General features: G+C 32.9%; 1 protein-coding gene across 1 annotated transcript; it reads left to right on the forward strand.

The window, feature by feature from the left end:
• Positions 1–892: 892 nt before the first annotated feature.
• LOC137930602 (uncharacterized) lies at positions 893–9,398 on the forward strand. Its single transcript, XM_068773899.1, has 11 exons — positions 893–1,000; positions 1,076–1,662; positions 2,510–2,865; positions 4,166–4,399; positions 5,187–5,375; positions 6,368–6,574; positions 7,034–7,225; positions 7,542–7,794; positions 7,876–8,060; positions 8,508–8,730; positions 9,291–9,398. Exons 1-11 carry the CDS (start codon positions 937–939, stop codon positions 9,396–9,398), a joined length of 2,598 nt encoding a protein of 865 aa, XP_068630000.1. The 5' UTR covers positions 893–936.
• The last annotated feature ends 7,412 nt before the right edge of the window (positions 9,399–16,810 follow it).

Below are 16,810 nucleotides of genomic sequence, written 5' to 3' on the forward strand. Positions count from 1 at the left end.
CCCGTTACCTTAACTATGTCGTTGTTCCACCTAGTGGGGTACACCCACATCGAGTCCACCTAAATATATTATTTATTTGTTTAGGTAAACGTGGCAGTATATTTATTAGACGCCAAATAAATATACTACTAACATATTTATTAAAAAAATAATTAAAATATGTTATACTAATATATAAATATATTAGTAGTATATCTTACTTATTAGATGTAAATGACAAATAAACATTACAACTATTCCATCCTAATTAACATTACATTTTGATTGTTTTTTGAATTTCAGTCAAGTATTAACAAAATATGCGTCTTTTACTACTGCCCAAATAGCAATTGCAGATTCCGCGGTGATAGTTACAATAACACGACTTTACAATGCAATCACAGAAAAATATACATTTACTCGTATAATACTAAAATTAATGTTTTATTACAAATTATAATTTATTTAAATAAAAACGTGATAGTTTTTTTTTTATTTTTCTAATTCTTAATATATCGTATAATCTTTAATATATCGTCGATATATTTTTTTTATTTATAAGTATTGTATTGTAGATAGCTTCTTTTACAATATATACGTTATATAAATATTACAATGCGGACTCGCTGATATTTATATACAGTATTAAATGTGTAAATCTGTTTAGCATACATACATATAAGACAAAGAATTTTTTCTTTGTTTGTAAATTGTATTATTTATTTTTAGGTTTTATTCGACAGTTTTACGCTAGGTCGTTTCACATCTTTCACTGAAGACGGTTGTCCCGATGGTTACATGCAAATTCAAGAAGCAAGCAGACCGCAAGTCGGCGGTTCATGGTGCGGAACATCTTGGGGACCGTCAATTTATTACAGCGAGACGAAATCAATCACACTAATTATAAGATTGTTACATTTATCAAAGGAGCAAAATAACTATAATTTTGATTTTCGAATGGCGTATAAAGTTCTGAGGAAGGAATATGCCACAGTAAGATACGGTGGTTCACCTCCATCAGGTAAATACATAAAAACACATTAAACATGTATTTAAAAAAGTTAATAATGTATTTAAAATATGACTTAACTTTCAGAGCGACCATTTTTTAAACTAAGACCGTTGCCACCTATTCTAAACATATCACGTAATGAAGATACAAACGTAAGACCAAAGAATCTCGAATATTATTTAGGGGACTTAATTTCTGGGACTTACTGTTCTCGTATATTTAGCGACTGTGACCGCAAAAAATGTAGGTTACAATCGCCCAACTACCCAGGAGTGTACCCGAGGAATTTGACTTGTTATTACGCCGTCCGCCAGCACGAGGTACCCCAAGGGAAGCACGCGTTGATTATTGTCAAACAACCAAACGGTCAACTTGTTTCTATTAGAAGCCAGAAAACATTGTACGCGGCGGCACAACAAGAAAGAGGAAATAATGGAAGACAACTAAAATTTTGGCAGCAGTGTGATGAAGTTCAAGATTACGTCACTGTTTATGATGGCTATACGACAAGAGATCCTGTTATTCTAAGGTTTTGTGGCGGCGGGGTGGCCGTCCCTGAAGCAATATCAAGTGGCCCCGAATTGCTTGTAGAATTTACGACGTCGCCCTTCGGAACGTTTTTACAGCCGGCAACTTTACAATCGCTTCACGGATTCCAGTTAGAAGTTGAGGTGACTTAATTTTAATATTTATTTTCGTTAAGCTTCAACTTTCGCCGATCCTTGATGGCCGCTCTTAAAGCTCATTGACATCATCCATACCCCTCGAAAAGATTAGAAGATTTTCCCATAATTTCGAAGTTTTAGACATCGTTTCGAATAATATTTCGACGATGTTGGAAATTACTAAGAAATTTTGTATTGGTTTCTTATATCAATTATCTTGGTAAAGAAAAAATGATCTTTAGGAATTGTTATAAAGCCATCTATAAGATTACTTTTAATAGAAGATATAATGTCTTTAACGTTAATATTAGTTCATTAGAAACTGTCACTGCGACTATCTATTGTCGCTAGAAACCTAATTGGACCGACAACGTGTTCCATTTCGCTATTTCCAACTTAATAAATCTTTTATTAGAAAACTGATATTGGAACTATACTTGTAGTATTTCCAATTTTATAATAATTTTTTTTTACGTTCAATAAATATTTAGCAAACAATACTTGATGTGTTTTACTAAACACTAAACGATTATTCCTAATTCCTATACAAATAAGCCTATTCAAATAAGGAATTTTTTGGGTTACTATGTACAATAACGTGAATAAATGTTTATTAATTAATTTACTATATTTTCCGAATGTTATTATATGATTAACTTGCATTAATTCGAGTACTATGACAAATGACTTTTAGCGAGTATTAATCAAACTACTAGTTATAGTTACATACACATATTTATTAAAGACATAAAATACGATGACAAAAATATACAAGAAAACAATCGTGGATGGAAGAGAAGTACATTTTCTCATACTTTACAAATAGCGCTAAAACAATAATATATCATTTTAGGTAAGATTTGTTGACCAACAATCACCTACTTATGCAAAAAACAAAAGAGCTTGCGAATTTTGGATCAGAGGAACGGGAAAAGGTGTTTTAGAGCACCCTCAGCATTCCCTTCCACCTAACACAACCTGTCTTTACCATATGCAAGGGATTGATACATCCGGGCCTTCGGGGAGGAACATTATCTACAGAAGACCGTCGTTTTCGGCGCCGAGGTTTCGTGTATGGTTCTCGGTCTTGAAATTTTACGTAACAAATGCGCTAAATCCAAATTTGCCCGAGGACGAGTACTGCGGGAGCCATTTGAATATATGGGATGGCCCGATGCGAATATCGCCCGGCTGCAGTGATATATTCTGGTGAGTTTTATTATTGTCAAAATTTCATCGGTATTTTGCCGAGTTTACGTTTATTTATGACACTGGAATACGAAACGAATTAAATTTAAACGGACTTTTTATTGGTTTGAATGATGATTGTTAGAGGCATATTCACCAATTTGCACTTGTTCCAAGCCCAGGCATGGTACTTATAGCCTTTATTACACAATATATTCACTGGTATAAGGTAAATATTTTTAAATATCACCGATGGAAGATGAATCGATGACAGATGAATCGATGTTTTGTATTCAAGTTAATATTTGAATTGCAACTGGACGAACTATTTACGTAAATTGGTATTAAGTATTTAATTATTATTAAGTTCTAATTTAAGTGAGCTATGAAGTAGGCCTTTGTGGACATGTTAGATCTTATGGCTGAAATAATGATGTCTGCGAAAGTTAATAATGCTAATATCCACTTAGATAACATGTACATAACATCAACTTCTTGTTCGATTGTCTTTTGCTTAAAGTCACGCTCTTCTTGATAATCCTCGGTCGAGGATTTTACGAATTGCCTGTACAGGTCTCTATGTCCTGATTTTCTTGGTGCTTCCGTTATTATGAGACCAGTCATCATCCGCAAAGAGTCTGATCATCAAGTTTGTAGTCGTTCTTTTAATCTTTATTCCTCTACTTTTCCCATGACAATTACCTTATCGAGATGGCTGCTTCTGAGCTATGTAGCTGAAGTAGCCTAGAAACCACTTGAAGTAGATAGTGGTCACCCTGATCTGTATACAAAGTTAATTAAAAAGAGAACAGTTTTGTTGGTTCTTCTGGCAGTCCACGGTTTGCTCAGCGTACTTCGCAGGCACTACGTTTCAAAAGCGTCAGTATTCCTTCGGCCTGTTTGTGAGTTTTTGGACAAGATTGAGAATATCAGAGTTATTATTAGTCTTATTTTTTGTGGTGGAGACACCTCTATTCTACTATGTACTGGTCAACTTACTCATCACATATTTTGCCATGTGTGTTGGTCTTGGAATTTCATTATCTCGTCCTCCCTTATTTTTTATCATTGATCCCAGCTACATATCCATCGATACGCACAACTTTGGTATTCGCCATAATATATAACATTATTGTGTACGAAATTTTTGTATTAAACTTTCAATTTTAAGAGTATAACTTCTTAACAATATGCTTTTTATAACAAAGTAAAATCATGAAACCACAGCAAAACACTTGCAAATATGGCTCAGTGAATTTCTCATTTTCTTGGAAACAGCCCGCGGACCCCGCAAAAACAAATAAAAATTTGCTTGTTCCAGTGACAGAGAACGCTCAGTGCAAATGTCAAGAGCAACGTCTCCCCAGTCGGTTATTGTTGGACGTCCTCCAACAAATGCTACTTTAATCGCAAGGTTTTGTCGTGAGCGAGCTCCTCGTACCTGCGAACATGCTTTATTACGGAAATCTAGGGCTTGTACTCGCACCGAGAGCTTTCTCTCAAAAGGGGACTCTTTGACTCTGGAGCTAAAGTTGACTCAAGGGACCGCTTTGAAGTAAGTCGATACCTTTAGTAGCTATCGGTAAATCACTCTTTTACTAGTTTTTCCGTATGTTTATTCAAAAATTTAATTTTTTTAACTCAAAGTTTTGACTCTTTTGTTATATGTCATAAATATTTCTACATATATATTAGAAACATACAAACATATATAAATAAACATATCCATTATGTTACGTCTTGTCAGTTATTAAATAAAAGCAACCAAAATTATCAGTTAATAAGTTATTGTTTGTCTTAATAATTAATTGTAATTAGCTGCCGTTGAATAAATTTGTACTATAAAAACTAGCAGCTATACATAAAAAATAAGTAGCTTTCAAAGTAAGCGCTTTATTAAGATTTATTATCTTTATACTTAACAAACAATTACCTACCAAAATATGTTTTTCAATTCATACACTGCAAACTTAATTATAACACGTGATTTTTAGTTTTAATTGACGACAATTGTGTGACAGCTAGAGATGTGTTTTAAATTTTTTTTGTAAAATCAGTAGGATAAATACTGAATTTTTACCATTATTTTTTTATCATTATTTCCATACAAACGTTAAAAGAGATTCTTAAAAAAATGCCGAATAAGTGCTTCCATTTGCGAGTTTTATGCTTAGCAAACGAAAATAAATATTCGGAAATTTTTATATGCATAAATTTATTACATTGCATATGTAGTATAAACTGGGTTTCATTATTTACTTTATGTATAAATCACAGAATATTGACGTCTACATAAAGTAGACATCAGTGTTATACTACAGTAAACTTCTTATTTTTTTCAGGCCTGTATTCTTTAAAGCTTTGTACGAGTTTGTAGATTTGCATCAAGATGGAGAACCTTGGGGTCGAGGTCCTTGTTCAAGACGTTTCTCATCGCGTTCGTTTCCTGAAGCACCGCCTGATCCACCAGTTAGTTTTTCTTCACCGCGAGATGTTTTTTTGTATGGAAGAGGAGGAAAAAGAAATATCAGGTACGTACTAAGAGTTCGAATAATGATTTAATTCGAAAAACGGACATACCTAATTAAATTATTTATTAATATTATCGCTATGAGCGTAAATGTAAAATTAACTTATTATCATATCGATATTACTTTTACTAACGTGTATATATACATACATACATATGTATATATGCATATATATATATATATATATATATATGTATATATATAAAGAAAAACATAAAGATACGCTACATACCTTTCTCGGCAGCAATGCACCTAGAGCAAAGGTAGTCCTACAGTAAGGACTGAGGTTGAATCGGAGGTTCGATTTGCGGGAAAGAATCTTACATAACTCATACTTTGTGAAACTATATAGGATTGCCGTCACTCACAAGCAAGTTTCCGGAGGATGGGAAGTAGTGTCCCCTGCGTACCACAATACCACACTGCGATCTCCAACTCGCCAGCCAAACGTGGCGATTATGGTACATCGCCTCACAGATATCTTTGAGGGAAGCACATTCATTGAAGTGGTTCTCTATGGTCTGAAGCGATCACATTTTACTATTTTTTGCGCTTTGTTTAAAGTCGATGTCAAAGTTAAAATATCTTTATCTGAACTCATTACAATCATTTACAATCGTCAACAAAATTTTGGTTTACGTTAGTTGGTAACGCGCTACCTACTGTGAAAAACTAACAAGAAACTGAATATTCGTAATTATGTTTAATAAAATAAATTTTTCAAGTCGCATTGCTTAGTATTATAAAGGAGCTCAATATAATTCTGAATTCTATCAAACTGGACTATTCTGGCATTTATTCTTCTCATGAAGTAAGATGAACACCATAAAATGTTTAAGGTAGATTATATGAACCAAAATTAAAATGATGCGGATATTTTAATGTCCAAGACAAAAAAGCGTATTGCACTACTTTTGTTACGAAAATTTCCATATATAAAATTGTTTAAGACTTATTTTATAACAGTCATATGTCATTTATCTTTGTCTTAGTTGTACATATCGATTTGAAGCAAATCCCGGTGAAGTAATAAAGTTACGCGTGTGGGGCATCCGAAGTGGCGGAAGATTGTGTAGATCTGTCCATTCGGCACATTCCCCCTGGTATCGCTGCGGGGGCGACCCGACTGCGGCCCTGAGAATTTTTGAGAGGCCTTGGAGAGATAACGGCCCCGGGGTACCTAGAGATTGCTTATGCAGGTAATTTTCTTATAAAATTATTCAGTAACTTTTTATCCCTTTCATTAAATTAAAACCTTTTGATATTCGTGAAAGTATATCTTTTTCAAGGAAGTATATAATCCGTTATCTTCTAATGTAGTTATTTAGCTAATGTAAGGTTGAGCAAAAATTTTTTTGACTGGTTTAAATTTGATATTATACTCACTATATACAGGTGATTAGTAGTGTAAAAGTTTTCAAAAGCTTAAAAACTTAACCTTTCTTTCCAATCACTCTGTATAAAGTGATTTTTGTAATATATTACATAAATTTATCTTTTAAAAAGTCTATAGATAGTAAATAATAATTAATTTTGATATCATTACGTTTTTGATTATTTCTGAAATCATTGATTTTTGGGAAGAATATACCATATATTTTTTGACAGTTAATCAGCTATACACGTTTCTTATTTCATTTAAAAAAATATTTTTGTAGCGATATAGGAGACTATGAATTTACTTCGAAGGCGATGGTAGCTGAATTGAAATTTGACGTTGTGAACATGACTGCGACGGACGATTTCCGATCTTTCGGGTTCGAGGCTTCTGTCGAATTTATCAGGCAGGATGTATTTTGTGAAAATACACATCGAGCTTATGGCGCCAGTGGAGAACTGCGACTATCTTCATCATCGAATTCTGATTTGGTAAGTTGATACTTTACTTGAAGTGGAAAACTTAATTTTAAACTTAACACATTGTCTGATACGATATACATAACTACGTATTAAAGATATAGAAGTATTCATCTAATATTTCCACATATTTCTTTCAAATCATATAAATGTCATCGTAGCTTTTTTAATGGTGACGTATGATATCATGATGAAGTTCGTTTTGATTCTAGTTTCTCTTAAATTGGACTCTTCTTCCATTCTTTTCTTGTCAAATGATCACCATAAATGATTCACAGTACTTTTTGATTAATTTATATTTTATTTAAATTTTTCTTTCTTAACTGAACAGGATCGTTGCGACTACCGTCCGTGGTTGATAGATCCGTCGCCCGGCAGATATCTCTATCTACAAATCAGAGGACGAGTTATAAAAGAGCCGGAACTGGATAACTTTACTCTACTTAACAACATAACAGTCGCCCCAGATCTTAGACATTTGTGCAGAACGCCAAATCGTATCGCAGTTTATGCTGGAGGTTTATCGCCTATATTTATATGTCCAGATCCACCTGAAGAACCGGTAAACGATTCGAATTATAATTCCATATTTGAATAAAAATTATAAATATTTAGTCGATTTATTTATTGGGAAATGTTATAGGAAGAATCAGTCGAGATATTTTCCGACGGCTGGTCGAAAGAAGTTGATCCGCTAGCACGTCACGTTTTAGCGCCTCCGCCGTCTCCGGATCATTTTGATTTGGATTGGCCGCGCTCGCTTTCTGTTGAACTTTTGGCAGAGGAAAGTGGTACATATTACATCACTTGGCTGGAACTTTCTAGAAGGTATATAGAATAATCACGATGATTTTATTCATTCATAATTTTCTGCTTGTGTGTCATATCGCTCTGTACAGATGTGTCGGTTTTTGGAAAATTTTTTGCTCACTATATTACGCTATTTTTGCCCATTTACTTCGGTGAGTATTGCCTCCGCTACTATGGCATTGAGAGTGGTTGGGATCTGGTCTGACCAGGACGTGGGGCTCGCCATCCATTCTCTTTTCCGGTCATATTTTATTAAAAGATTAGGGATCACTATTGGCAACCTTTTATCTTTTAAATTTAAAAATGGTTATTATGATGTCAAAGTTACCTAATACGTTTTTTTAATATTATTTTCTTGTAGGTGCTCAGTCTTCATATATAAAAATTCATCAACGCACTAACCTTAGAGAAACAAGAGAAAATATTTAGATTGAGACGAGATAAGCAATCAAGTCTTCATTGCAGGCACGCTAGTGAACGAGGCGGTGTATTCGCACTGTCCGGTGAATGCCAGTATAGATGCGCGTCATTGGACGCCTGCATTGCTCCAGCGCTTTGGTGCGACGGTGTAGCCCAGTGTCCACAGGGAGAAGACGAACGCCTTTCGGAGTGTTCAGCGCTATTGCGAGTGCCTGCTCATTATGCCGCAGCGTTTCTTGCGCTGACCATACTAACAATTTTTGCATGTGTAAGTATCACAACGCAAACGAAAATTATTGTCATCTCCTCGATTTTAAAACATCTACTTTTTGTTCAATCATCGTAATCAATTGAACTGAATAAATTTGCTCTACCTAACTTCTTAACGATCGTATCAGAACTTAGACATTCGTAGAACGCGAAATGATATTACTGTTTATGATGGAGGTTCATCGCCTATTTTTATATGTCCTGATTCACCTGCATAGCTGGTAAAAGTTTTTGAATTATTTTAGATTTTTAAATTTGTATTTATTCATCATTATCTCACCTAAAAGACATTCATTGCTAGATATTGACATCCCCATAGATTTTTGTTGATACAAGGCTATCTGTCCACTTGTGCATGCATGACCTGCATTACGTTTACCATTCCGTGATCTCCGCTCCAGTACCGTAGAGCCCCAGTGTTAACCTATTGTGCGCTAAGTGGCCTGAACACTATTACTTCAGCTTACCAATCCTTTGTTCGTCTACGTGAACAAAATTATTAATATACTACTTATTGAAATAAATGTTTTATTATCTATTTTTTATTTACTTGTGAAGATAGCGGCAGCGCGTTCCTGTCGCCGTAGACGTTCTGCTCTGCAGCATCGTCTCAAGAGCCTCTCCTCCGACACGGCAATATTCGAAGAGAAAGAAGTGATTTGCTGACCAAGCGAAGACTCCGTGCGCTATGTAGAAGTCGACCGAGTCACAACAGTTTGACTGGCTTCTCCCGCGGAGTCTGAACTTTACATATATCATTGTTTATCTCCAAATCGGAGATTTTTAATGTTGAAGAATGAAAGTTGTTGATAATATGCCACCTACCATCGAATGCAGGCGTTAAGTTGAATTATTAAAAATTCAACGTTACTGAACGTGACAGAGAAACTGCCCGTAACATTCTAAAGTAGAAATCTAAAAGATGTTATAAATTTTATGAATTGGAAATTTATGATTTCGATGATGGGTTAACAAATAACCAATTCGGACCAAGAGCGGGCTATCACATGCCAAATGTGTATGTTATATAAAATTAACACTGTCGATCATGTGTTCCTTAACGTAATTGTGAGAGTGTATATTTTTAATTTTAATTACAATTTTCTATGTACACGTCAAATGAGCTATGTATTATGAGAGTGAATAAGCGCACAAAAATATCGACCGATTTGAACATTCAGTCATTAAGTTTTAATGTAAATACATCATATGTGTACATAGAAAATTAATCGTAGTATCTTTTTTCTAATAATAATTTACATTTAAAGTAATTTATAAATTTCTTAAATTATTTACGAGGCAATAATTATTTTAAATTTACAAACATGTGTGATGTTTAACTTTCGTTTAAATGTTACTCGAAATTATTCAAAGTGATATGAAACTGCCATTTTTGTACAATAATTTTTGATTGCCAATATCATCAGAAAAATAAATAAAAATAAAACGAATACTACAATTAATTAAATTTATGTATTAAATATTGAAATATGATATCTGATTTTAATTGCCACCGTAATGATTGGCATTGAATATAAATGATCGATAATTAGCATAAGAAATAATAGAAAGTCTAAAAAAGACAGAAATTGGTTGAGAAATAGCAGCATTAAATTCATGATGGTTTAAAATACTAGGAAGTATCTAGGGAAAAGACAATTAAATGAAAATGGTGTAAATAAACCTAAAAACTATTCATATCCTTAGAAAGGTATTGAAGTGATAAATTAAATTTGTTTCCCAAGGAAATTATTGAAGTTAAATATCGGGTTACCTATTAGAAAGTTTGTAGGCTTTAAACATATTGATATGAAAAAGATCACCGAACGATGATAGATCTGATGATCAAATTTTATCTGTAAAAGTTCTTAAATATTTTCCCATACATTAATTGTATTAAATTTAAAATTATAGCATTTTTTGAACTTAACTTTCATTATACTGTAGAAAAGTTTTATTTTATTTTTATTTATTTATTACCTATCTATAATAATTACGAAAATATTTTTTTCTCAAATTTCGACTCCAAGTATTAAATCCCGATATATTTTATTTATAAAAATAGGATTAAAAAAACTATCAAAGTTATATGTAAAGATATATTAGAGTCACAGAAGTAGATGAAGTTTGTATCGTCTTCCATAATGTATCGAGGTTTCTGGATTTCGTTCCCTTCTTTACAATTTTTGAGGTTAAAAAAGTTTGGAAGTAAAGGATGTGAATTTAGGTGTTATCCTGGGAGACAATAATGACGGATAATAGCTGTTTAAGCAAAGATACCTAATTTCACTTTCATGACAAATATAACGAAGAGTTGATGATATAAGAAGTTTTTAAAATAAAATTATTTATTGCATGAAACTACTGGTTTTATTTTTAATCACAAATTATGACTGTATCACTGTCGCAACAATGGTTCATTGCATCATCATTATTTCAGGCCTATGACGTCCACCGTTAGATATAGGCCTCCTCTATAGATTTCAAATACAACCTGTCTGAAACGCCACCTGTCCACCTTGTGGGTGGAGGTCCCAGGCTTCACTTGTGGGTCCATGATCTCCACTCTAGAACCTTGACGCCCCAGTCGCTATCTGTTATGTGCGCAATTTGGCTTGCCCACTGTCATTTTAACATACCAATTGGCTGGGTTATGTTTATTACTTTTGGTCATACGGATTTCCTCATTTCTTTTTCGATCTTTCCCTCAAATTTACAGTATGTAAATAAGAAAACTTTGATAGAGTACCATTCATAGTAATATTAACCTTATAACATTAACTTTCTGTGATTGAAAAATCTTTGTTTTTGTATAATTTTATCAGTTTGGAAAGTTAGATTCGTAACATTGTATTATTGTCAAATTGTTTCCAATCAAGCTGAAGTTTATTGTGAAAACTGGTTCACGGCTTCGAACGGATCGCAATTTTTTTCCTTTTATCATAAGATTCTTATTAAAACACCATAGTCGATGGAGCCTATAGATACCCACTGCAAGGCATAAGTCTCTCCTAAATATACTAAAGGGCGGATATACAATATTTGTCACACTTGGCAAGCGGGTTGGCGATCACAGTGTAGTATTATGGTACGTAGGGAAAGCTATTGCCCGTCCTTTGGAAACTTGTTTGCGGACAGTGGCAATCCTATGTAATTAATGCACAAAGTGTTTATTGCATAAGATTATATCCCGATAATCTAACCTACAACCTACAAGTGCAAGTCTGACTGTGAAATAAATTTGACCTGAGTTATAAGTCCAGTGCACGTGCATCTTAGGATTGATGATATTACAATTCTCAAAAAGAAACGCTGTTATGAATTTGTTTTGATGAATGTTTAGGTGTCGCGCCTGCTTACTTACTATCTACTTACTATATTACCGTTAAATACGCAGGCATTTAACTGTTCTTACTGTTACCTATAAGTAAAATTTTATACAATAACAGGCTTTAGCGTGACTGCCAGCTGAAAGGAAAAAGATCCATATCAAATAGCGGAATTCTTTCTCCTTAATACATAGTACATGTTCTGTAGCATGAGATCAAGTTTTAGTGAAACCTTAAATAATGACAAATCAGTCAATTCATTAAACTTACAAGTTGGAAGCAGAATCTGTATATTAAAATCTAAAGCCTTGACATTTTCGTATCCGCCGTATCGTATTTCGTGTGACAGCTTTCCAATAAGAAAATTTATTGGAGCAAACAGGCGTAGTGTGACATAACTTGCAGAGTCGTTCTTAGCTTATATAATTCTAAACGGAAACAGCTCAAAGCTGGATGTATTATATACAAATGAATAAAATTAAAGTGTCTGTTTATAATATTAAATTAACCGCTTTTTACCACACGCTTATGAATATATATACGGTACATATAACAAAACTACATTTTTTAAATTGCTACATGTCCGTTTGTTTGTTCTGGCTAATCTCTGAAATGGATAGACTTTTGACGACACATATACTGACACGTGGCTGATGTAATAAGGCGTCTTTTATTTTAGAACAATTCTTAAACAAAAAATCATATAAATTAAATAATTTTCAGGTTAAATTCCACGCGGACGAAATTGTGGGCACAGCAAGTTTATGAAAAAAGAAGGTTATGAAATAAAATCTAATTTTATCTAATAACATTGCGGTTTATTTTTAATTTAGCTTTCTCGATGCGTTCAGCGGTTTCGATTGCATATGATCGTAGGTAGGACTAAAGAATTGGAAGATTATAAGTCATAGATATTCCGAAAAATCTTCAAATAAATACGACGTATGGAGTTCACTACCTCTGCCGAGACATATTGTGTTAAAAATCATTTTAATTTATGACTCATATTTTAGTAAATCTAAGAAGTCATTGTGTGAACTAAAGTGATGATACCTATATGATGGAAGTATACGAGATTTGATGATGATCATCATTATCATTTTAGTTAGACATAAGCTTCTTTTATAGATATTTTCAACAATACCGGTTGAAAACGGCCGATATCAGCGTTTTCCAATGTCCTTGATAACATCACCTTTCCACCTAGTCTGTAGACGTCTCATGTTGCGCTTGCCGATCCGAAGTTAGAAACACTAAAAGAAATTTGCGTAGTTTTTAGTTACTATTTTGTATTCAATGTAGTATCGTTTTTCAGTATTTTCCTAAAATATAATTATAATAAAATTATATAACTAATTAATTTTATAAATAATTATACGCTTCAAGTAACTCAAAAGAATTGTAAAAGAAGAGAATCAGTAATAATATAAATAAAGAAAAACGACTAAAGAAAGAAAATTACAGTTCAGTTATATGGATAATGAAATTACTCAACTTAATATAGATAAGTGGACATTAAATTGCAACGTTCCTCTAGAGTATATACCCTATTTATTATTATATTTTTTTTTATTATTTTAAAAAAAATCATTGTAAGTTAAAAAATATGAATATTAAAATAATTTTGTTTCATAGTCGAAATTTACTAGAAACTCTACCGCCAGTTAAAGTAATATAGAAAGCAAAGTTCGAATGAACTTCTCGTCTGTAAATATATTGCTTGCTAAAAGTTGCTCGTTTCTACATATAACTTCGTTCTTCGAAATATCGTTCACAGACAATGATTGATTTAAAAATTTTGGATAGTAACTTTAAAATGCTAAAATTAATAACAATTGTGATAAATATATTTTATAGAGTAAAAATAAACAGACAGATTTTGTACTATCAAATATGACTTATTATAAAAATCTCTTTAATCTTAAGTTATATAAATTACTTTATATAACTTAAGATTAAAGAGATTTTTTTTTGAGTAAACGTCATGTAATATCGCTATTTAAGTTAGCAGTAGAACTTAATACATATTCAGGTTCGTACAAACATAGAAATCGATGCAGATAGAAGCTGCGGGGAGGGAAAGAGAAAGAGTAAAAGAGGTTCTCATCCAAAGCCGGAGACCTGAACGTCGAAGGAGGATATATTACGCACTTGTCCAACCCCTATAACAAGGCCTTGGTGACAGATTTGTGGTGATCACATATCCTGGCGCGTTGTCGAGAGCTACTTATAATTTTGCTTCCATCATTATAATAACCGGTAGGAAACTTTAGCTTCACCCATACACGTTTAGGCACTGAGCCAACACCGTAAAATTACTAAAGCTTTCCCGTAGTTTTGATGCCCAACTGAATGGTTGTATTTATGATTTTGTTAAAATTACTGTGTTCGTCATGGTAAAGGTGAGATATATCGTGTTTATTCGGTCAGTTCTGCTAAAACGTCATGACACAATTAATCATAATTTACAATAATCCAATTCGGTGAATAATTACTTTCATATGGTAAGCTAGCTTACACTGGACGTGTTTCATATATAATTCAGTTTACACCAGTTTTTTTATCTACTATTTTACGCACAAGACATTTAAACTGATTGGTAATTATTTTATCCAGTCATGTTTTGAATGTAAAGTCGAAAACGTTTAGTGTAATACATACATGTTTTTTTATTTATTCGTATTTTCATTGTTTTAATATTTACCTCCTGTCTTGAGAAGAATGCCAGAACAACCCACTTTGGACTTTAGCTCAATGAGCTTCTCTATAATGACCGCCATATTAATAGTTACGACTACTTAGTAAATAAATACTGGTTAGTTATAAATCAGGTCATATTTTATGGCCCCGTTGAAGTCCCTTTCAGATATGAGTATAATTAATGTCGTGAGTCTAAGCGACCAGTCATTATGGTGAGAACATTGCGCAAACCGCACTGCCTTTTCCATTGTTTCCAGTTTAAAACTAGAACACGACCGCAATTTTTTATACAAATTCCAAAAAAAATGTTCTTTCTTTACACTGTATTGCAATAATGATCATTTAAAATTGAAAGATTACAGTTTTACTATTTAATAAAAACAATAAGTTAGTAATATAATTTGAATATATATATTTTTTAAAAATTTTGTATGTATTTTAAAACTTAATGGGTCAATGTCAATGTAATATTAATGTTAACTATCCCATCGGTGAAGTAATTACGAGCTTACACAAAACTTATAGTAAACAGAGAAGCTTTTCGCATGTTTATTTATGCTCATTGCACAAAAAGCTAGATGTAATTTAGAACAAATGTAAGCTTCCAATTTAATTAAGTTTAATATACTTTAAAGCATGAGTGCACAGACTTATTAAGACTAGGGGCCACTCGGGCAAATCATGAATTGATGGCGGTCCGGTCGCCAGAAATAAAGGTCATTAAATTTTTCGGTTTTATTCTGGAATAGAATTCAATATTTTTCGAATGTACGAGAGTATTATTTTTGCTGTCGGCGGGCCACCAGAATTCGACCGGCGGGTCGCATGCGTGGTCAATGCATGGTCTATGCATCCATGCTTTATAGGTTTCTGTACTAACAGCGTTCACGAGAAAACGCTTCATACTATTGGCCACTACAGCCACAATATCATTTTAAAATTAAGTGACTTTCGCAAGCTTAAATTAAAATTCGAACGTCGATATGAATTCGAAGGCCATCAGTGCTTTCATGGTTTCTTACCGCCTCATATAAAAACAAGGATTTTGAATTTCGAATTGAAGAAAATGATAGAGCAACTATTGAAATTATTAAATAGTAACACTATACGCAGAAAGGTTTGCGAACACGTTTCCATTTTTGAGTTTAAATTTTCAACATAAATTACCATTGTGAATTGGGTAATCAACGTACGTAGTTAATTGTACATTATACTGGTTTAAACGTTGCAAAGGAGTCAAAGTATAGCTGATTTGCTGTCAATTAATCTAAAGTATGTAAAATCAATGGTTTCAGAAATAATAAATAACATAATGACAATAAAGTGAGGGAAAGCTTTTTCAAAATTCGTTTTACTTCATAATAAAATCAATTATTGTTTGCTATTTGTACCTAGAGACTTTTACCTCCCAGAATTTAAAGGTCTGTCGCAGTCCTATAAAAAAATAGTTTAGGTAAAAAAAGTCAGAGTGATCAGCTTATAATCAGCGATAAGAAATATATGTAAAACTTTCAAACTTTTTTTGTGACAATTGAGTTATGAATGTAATAAAAAAATATATAACCAATCATCCGGCATTCAAAAATAAATAGAAAATACACTATTAAACATTTATGCAGTAGACGTATGGGAAATTATTATCTTACGATACAGTTTCAATACGAAACGTGGCCGTTATAGTTTGTAAGCATTTAGAGCATATAACAGTGCGCTCAATAAAGAGAAGAAAAAATTTCTCATAAAAGGTTCAACTGTAATAATATTTGAAAAAATACTGAATTAATTAAAACGTACCCAGCTTCAACGCAGATAGCGGCTGAGAAAAATAAGCTAAGGATGAATAGCAAAGCCAACTAAAGGGGTTGAATAAAGTTTAAAAAAAATCCAATTACATTCCCCGTATAAAGCTCCAGACCGTTAAGTGTGACACGTTGTAGCTTTTATTTGAAGGAAACACCTTGATGAAAAAATTATCTAAATGACTAAGCCGCAAATGTTTGCTTTGTTCCCGTCCCACGGAGCGGAATGTTTAACGTTGTTTATAAATTC

The sequence above is a fragment of the Battus philenor genome, unplaced genomic scaffold (assembly GCF_028537555.1).
Source record: "Battus philenor isolate CCGP_79_NKW_IND1 unplaced genomic scaffold, ilBatPhil1.0.hap1 SCAF_6, whole genome shotgun sequence".
NCBI classification, from domain to species: Eukaryota; Metazoa; Arthropoda; class Insecta; order Lepidoptera; family Papilionidae; genus Battus; species Battus philenor.